This window comes from Rhinopithecus roxellana, chromosome 2, assembly GCF_007565055.1.
Source record: "Rhinopithecus roxellana isolate Shanxi Qingling chromosome 2, ASM756505v1, whole genome shotgun sequence".
NCBI lineage: Eukaryota > Metazoa > Chordata > Mammalia > Primates > Cercopithecidae > Rhinopithecus > Rhinopithecus roxellana.
Window position 1 is genome coordinate 26,192,695 of NC_044550.1, and position 6,654 is coordinate 26,199,348.

The 6,654-nt window shown below is 44.9% G+C and overlaps 1 protein-coding gene across 19 annotated transcripts in view; it reads right to left on the reverse strand.

Annotated features, from left to right (window-relative positions):
* Window positions 1-3,339, reverse strand: part of CAMK2D (calcium/calmodulin dependent protein kinase II delta) — a 324,627-nt gene extending 321,288 nt beyond the window's left edge. For 12 of the 19 annotated variants that reach the window (XM_030915366.1, XM_030915383.1, XM_030915340.1 and 9 more), the window contains exons 1-2: window positions 2,416-3,151; window positions 742-836 (exon numbers count right to left, since the gene is read on the reverse strand). In XM_030915366.1, the coding sequence (XP_030771226.1) occupies window positions 742-836; window positions 2,416-2,480 (160 nt within the window). In that variant the 5' untranslated portion in view covers window positions 2,481-3,151. Of the gene's footprint in view, window positions 1-737; window positions 837-2,415 lie in introns of all 19 variants that reach the window. The other 7 variants (XM_030915337.1, XM_030915362.1, XM_030915332.1 and 4 more) reach the window with 3 other exon arrangements.
* Window positions 3,340-6,654: the final 3,315 nt, after the last annotated feature.

Consider the following 6,654-nt stretch of genomic DNA (forward strand, 5'->3'; position numbering starts at 1 on the left):
ATGCCTAACATTTCAGCATAAGTACTTTTGCATGAGTTCAACTAAATAAAAAGAATGCAGTGAGAGTCCTCCAAGTTTTTTGCTTATGTCAACAGCTATTTTACGAGTATGAATTATCTCTGTAGCTATAAACTACATGTGTAAAATACATTACATGAGTCTGTGTGAAGCCTTAACGCGAAGATCAAGTAAAGGTCTGAGCTGCACACAGAAAACATCAAAATAAAACTAAACTTCCTAGAATATAGCAATCATAATTTTTTTCTTATCAAAGCTATTACTGTTAAATATACCTTGATGAATTAAGTTCAAGTGTAACTACAATTGAAATATATGATTCAACTGAGCTATGACCTATTTTCCTCCCAAAAGCAAAAGGGAATTATGACAGTTGTGAGACTTATATTTTTCCATTCCATGGTCTTTCTAAAAGTTATTTTATACTTAAACTATAAGCAAAATGCACCTGACATTTATTTGCTTTAAAATATAGTTATTCATGCTATTGCCCATAGGACAGATAGAATTTTAATAGCAATGTATCGAATAATAATTATATCTTTCCATTTATTTTTAAACTGTACAGACCAAGAAGCATTCAGGAAGAAAATAATCTCAATATGTAATATGATACCTAAGTCTAAAATTCAGTTATAAATACGATATATTTACATACAACAGAACCTATAATCAACATGACATATACAAAATTAACCAATATATGTGGTTGAAAATACCCACCCCTAGCAGAAAGCTTTTTGGTGTTGATAATTTTGGCAGCATATTCTTGTCCAGTAGGAATTTTCATACATCTTCTCACCACTGAGAATGCCCCCCTGGAAACCAATAATTAGCAGGTCATTAATATAACAGATATAACATTCCATTAAAAACTTTATAAAATCTGAGCATTTTTATTGATTTTAGTGGATTGCCAGTGAAGTACAGTAATATCCAGTAAATGAACAATTCTTCCTGGAAACCTAGACTTTCTTTAATGTTGAAGAATAAAAGTAAATTTTATTTAACTGGGAGCACACATTATTAATCAACAAAATGAAAGGAACTGCCAATTATGACCGCTCTTGTTTGCACAAAAAATTTGAAAACATTTTACAGTTCACACTCACAGCACCAAATGCTCTGAGAAAAACCCTGCACAGAAGAGAGCAGAGGAAGAGCAGCAAAAAAATCTGCTGTCTACTTACTTTGGTAGGAAACAAAAAATTAATGTGGTTCCAAGTAAGTAAAGATGGCAATTAATTTCATTAAAATATCAATCTTGAGCACATTAGTGTGGTTTAACAAATCCTGGTATGGTGATTTCTCTATGCCTTGTTTTGGGCTGGGGGAGGGGAGAGATTTGAATTAAGCTGCTCTTCCGACATATTCTCCATGTTTTAACACCAGACAATATATACATATATATTTTTATTACCTTCAAAAATATTTACCTTTCCTTTAATTACAGTATAAACCAACAACACACATATAAACCCACCCCTTTCATAAAAGTAACAGTCTAAACTACTGAAAGAGGAATTGGGTTTGGGTTCAATGCTACTAAAATCAGCATTCACAGCTCGGCCCCTAGGTCCCTTTACACAAGTCCACAGTAGATCTCCTGCCTCCTTCCCTAATATCTCCAAGTAGTTCTGCCAGTCGGGTAAATGAGGTGGTTTTACACAATGCTAGGCTACTCTAAAGAGCGCTCTCAGTCTCCAGAGGGCTTTTCCGCTGCCTGTATAAATAAATCCTCCCAGAGAACGCAAAGATGCACACGTAAATCCTAGGAAGAATGATGGTGAGCAGTAATCTGGTGCAAAGAATAACAGTGGATATAGGGCAAGGGGTTGGGTTCTGTTGGGTGGCCCTTTTCCTGGACAGAACAACTACTGGATGCGAAATAGTCTCCATGCCAAGTTGAACTTTCGGCATCAATAAATATGGCACCGTCTGAGGCTGTGAGTTCTCCTCAGTACGGCCGACACGCTAACCAGGAGGCATCTCTACTTACAGAAAACATGATGTATGTTGCATTTTACATGGGTTCTAATTTCCTCTCCAAACACACATTACACACAGGCACGCGCGCACACTTCTCAGGATGACAGCTACAACTGCAGAGATCGTAAATGCACTAAGTCTCTCAGTGCAGAAGGGTGGGGGACCGGGAGAAGGTGGGCTAGGGACTATCTAAATGAGCCACAGTCGGGGCAAGGGTCCTACGCCTTCTGTGCTCCCTCCCCTTACTAAGACAGCACCTTCCCCAGAGCTGACAAACCAGGGGCCCTCGTCCCACTCCTCTCGTCTCCCAAACTCCCTCGCCCCAAGACGGAGGCCGGTGGGTCGGGGGCAACGCGACCCGCCCTCAGCTGGAAAAGGGACAAGTGGATGCCGAGCAAAGGCGCTTACTTTCCAAGCTCCTCGAAAAGCTGATACTCGTCCGTGAACCTGGTGCAGGTTGTGGTCGAAGCCATCCTTGGTCCGGGTTGTGCCCTGGCTGGGAGCGCGACGGACGAGAAGCGAGCAGACGCGCGGCTAACCCCGGGATTGGCCCCGCGGCGCTGTCACCCAGGGCCGCCCTTACTTTCCTGGTCCGAAAGTAGCTCGCCCGCGAGGGAGTGTGCGCAGGGGCGGGGCGGGAGGGGAGATGACCAGAAACGGTGGCGTGGGGTCTCCTCCCCACGGTCCGCCGATCCTCCTCCTCCTGCGGGCCTCGCTTCCTTCTTCTCCACTGGACGCTCCACCCGCCCCTTTTCCAGTCCCTGTCCCCAAATACAGGGGGTAAAGTACTCAAGAAGAGGGGGCCGGGAAATGGAAAAACAGCCGGGCACGGGGCGAGTGGCAAGCAGTTGCGAAACGATCCGCACTGGAGGCAGGAGGGGTAGAAGCAGAGGGGAGGGAGTCCGAGGGGGCGGAGGTGGAGTGCAGCGGGGCAGAGGCCGCGGAGCCCGGAGCGGACCGCCAGAGCCCAGCGGCAGCTGTCAGCAGGCTCAGGCGCGGGGCGCGCCGGGGCTCGGGCGAGCGTGCGCGCCCGGGGCCGGCTTCCCTCAAGCGGGCAGCAGCAGCTCCAGCGAACCGAGGCACCTTGACTGCCTCGCGCTGCTCACGAGCCCGCGCGGCTTCAAGACGGCGCAGCAAGAGAAAGAGTGCTCGGCTCGGACGAAGCCTCGTCTGCTGTCCCCAGGCCTCCGTCTCCTCCCCCGGCGCCTCCTCCCGCCGCTCCCTCCGCCTGCCAGCACCCCCTCCCTGGCGAAGCCCCCTCCTCGCTGGTCCCACACCTCCCTCTAGCGACTCCAAGCGTGTCCCTTCGTGGATCTCTCGCTATCCCTCCTTCGGTCGCACACACAAGCACACCCGTCTAGGAGAAACCAGGTGGGTGGAGGAGGATGTGCGGGGGAGAAGCCTGGAGGTTTGGGTGAATGAGGCGAGACGTCAGTTACCCATTTAAACCCGCACAGAGAAGCCTGCCTCAATCTGGGGCTGACTGAGCGGGAAGATGCAGGGCAACTCGAGGATGGCCCCCGGCTGCCGCCCTTGGTCGCGGAAGCCCACGCCCCTGTTTTGCGCGCTGGGCACCAGTTACTTCTCCAGGCCGGCTGCCGGGCCACGACACCCGGTGTGGCCGAGCAAGGGAGAGCAACCACTTCATCTCTACGCCACTCAAAGTTGACACAGCAGGGGCCGGATGTGGGCTGTTCATTGCTCTCAGAGAGGGTCCCAACCCTTCCCACAGCCACCAGCGACTGTTGGGGCAAAACGCAACCTCAGCGGGGTTCACTGCGTCGCCAGCTCCCCAGAACCGGGCGCAGGTTGTCTCCCTCCCCCGCAGCCCCTTCTGCAAGGGGCAATGACGACCCCTGAGCCACATTTCACTTGCCACCTCCAGGCCCACCTCCCCCGCTGTTTTCCAGGATGGTGGCTGAGACTCTGGCAGTTCCCAAAGGCCTTTGCTTTGGCTGTGAACGTTAAAAGAATGAAAGCAAAAACTCCACCACTCAACCACACCTTCCCTTCCCTTCTAAGTAACTCCCCTGTAACCTCAGTAAGTTCTGATAGTAAGGCGAGTTCTCGCGATATTTTCCACTCTGGCGGCCGGGGCGAGGTAGTAGGAAGGTTGGGTGTCGGTCACGCGACCCGGTGGGGGCTGACGTCATTCACATCACGTAAACGCGTCTAGCCTGTTTCGCTTTGCAAAGGGAAAAAGGAAAAGGGGAGGTCGTGTGTACTTGGCTTTCAGCCAGATAGTGGGACTTGAGTGCACTCTGTAAATGGCTATCTGAAAAACCACTTAGTGGTTCAAGAATGTGTCCTTCCCTTTAGAATATCTGCCATTGTTTGCAGTAGGAGGGAAAAAAAAGTATGCATTACAATTTAAAATAGATAAATTGCTGCCGATTGCTAGAACGACTTCTGGGCCCTCTTTCCCGTTCTCTTTAATAAAACTATGCAATTGTAAATTTAGACGCAGACCGAAAACAGCGTTATGGACGATTTTTTAAAAATTACTGCCTTTTGTTCTATAGCACCGGACTATAAAAACCTTGCAATCCTGTTGCTAATTTGCTCGTAGTATTACTTCATAGACTTAAAATTTCACAGCTGAAAGATAAAACATAACTTGCAAACACAAGAGAATCTAAGATTTAAAGGCGCTGCTGCTTGCTCCCAGAGACTATTAATTGTTACTTTGTGGTCATAGATTATCCTAATTCCTTTTTTCCTGATCTGGGGAACACTTCTGCCAATGACTGAGCTTTTACTGAAGTACTAAAAATGTTCACAAATTTTAGTGTTTAATACAACAAAATTGAAGTTCGCATGTTGTTTTGATTCCCAGCCATAAAAGGCAAGGAATAACTGTGTAAAATGTAGTGCTATAGAAAAAGATGATACCAAAAATTGCGTAAAAGGAATATGGTCTCTAAATATTAATAAATGAGCTATAAATTGAAAAAAACACACAATTTGGTCTTGGCTAAAAATTTTTAATATCTGAATTATTTAGCAACGTGGCTCCAAGGTGTTAATGAAATAATTTAATATTTTTCCCTGAATCTAAGAATGAAACAGAAAAAGTAAAATTAAAACGATAAATAAAGGTAATATAAAAGTTTACATCTGGGAAGAAAATTGTTTCTTAAATATTCAAGTAATGGAGTCTACATAATTACAGTATTTATCTCAGTTATTTAAACTACCAATAATTGTAAATGGTTATAATTGTACAGTACAATAAAGGAACTATAACTAAGTTTTAATACTGATGTATTATTAGACAGTAATTGTGTACATTCTTTACAGCAAACACTGCGTAAGCTGTACGTGCTCTTTCTTTGATTTATATTTTAGACTAAATATTTCTCTTATTTGAACAAATATTTACAGTTATTTCTGAAGTTTGAACCTCCTTAAGAAGTAGTCAGATTAGCCGGGCGCGCTGGCTCACGCCTGTAATCTCAGCACTTTGGGAGGCCGAGGCAGGTGCATCATCTGAAGTCAGAGGTTCGAAGCCATCCTGGCCAACATGGCAAAACCCTGTCTCTAATAAAAATACAAAATTAGCTGGGCATGGTGGCGTATGCCTGTAATCCCAGCCACTTTGGAGGGTGAGGCAGGAGAATCACTTGAATCTGGGAGGAGGAGGGAGGTTGCAGTGAGCCGAAATCACACCATTGCACTCCAGTCTGGGCAACAAGAGCAAAACTCCGTCTGGAAAAAAAAAAAAAAAAAAGTACTCAGATCAAAGATTTTGTTGTTGTTGTTCTACTTCAACATCATTTCAGTAATAGCTACAAAATAGAGTTAAATTCTAAAAAGTGTAGAAAGTGTATACCTATAAACAGAATAACACTGGATGTTAGTGCCAAATGCATTTACATTTCATTATATATGCCTTATTAACTGCATGTCTGATGAACATGGTGGGGGAAGTTGAGAGGGAGAGTTAGTGAATAAAAAGTTGGTCATTAAAGTTGTTAACGATAATTAGGCAGGTTTTATTCAACGGGGTCCAGGTGATCAGAACCACTGCAACCAGGTCTTGCAGGAGTAGAGAGAGATTGGACTCTATTCCCACTCTTTTTTTTTTTTTTTTATACTTTAAGTTCTAGGGTACATGTGCACAATGTGCAGGTTTGTTACATATGTATACATGTGCCATGTTGGTGTGCTGCACCCATTAACTTGTCATTTACATTAGGTATATCTCTTAATGCTATCCCTCCCCCCACCTCACAATAGGACCTGGTGTGTGATGATCCCCTTCCTGTGTCCAAGTGATCTCATTATTCAGTTCCCACCTATGAGTGAGAACATGTGGTATTTGGTTTTCTGTTCTTGATACAGTTTGCTGAGAATGATGGTTTCCAGCTGCATCCATGTCCCTACAAAGGAAACGAACTCATCCTTTTTTACGGATGCATAGTATTCCGTGGTGTATATGTGCCACATTTTCTTAATCCAGTTTGTCACTGATGGACATTTGGGTTGATTCCAAGTCTTTGTTATTGTGAGTAGTGCCACAATAAACATATGTGTGCATGTGTCTTTATAGCAGCATGACTTATAATCCTTTGGATATATCCCCAGTAATGGGATGGCTGGATCAAATGGTATTTCTAGTTCTAGATCCTTGAGGAATCGCCACAC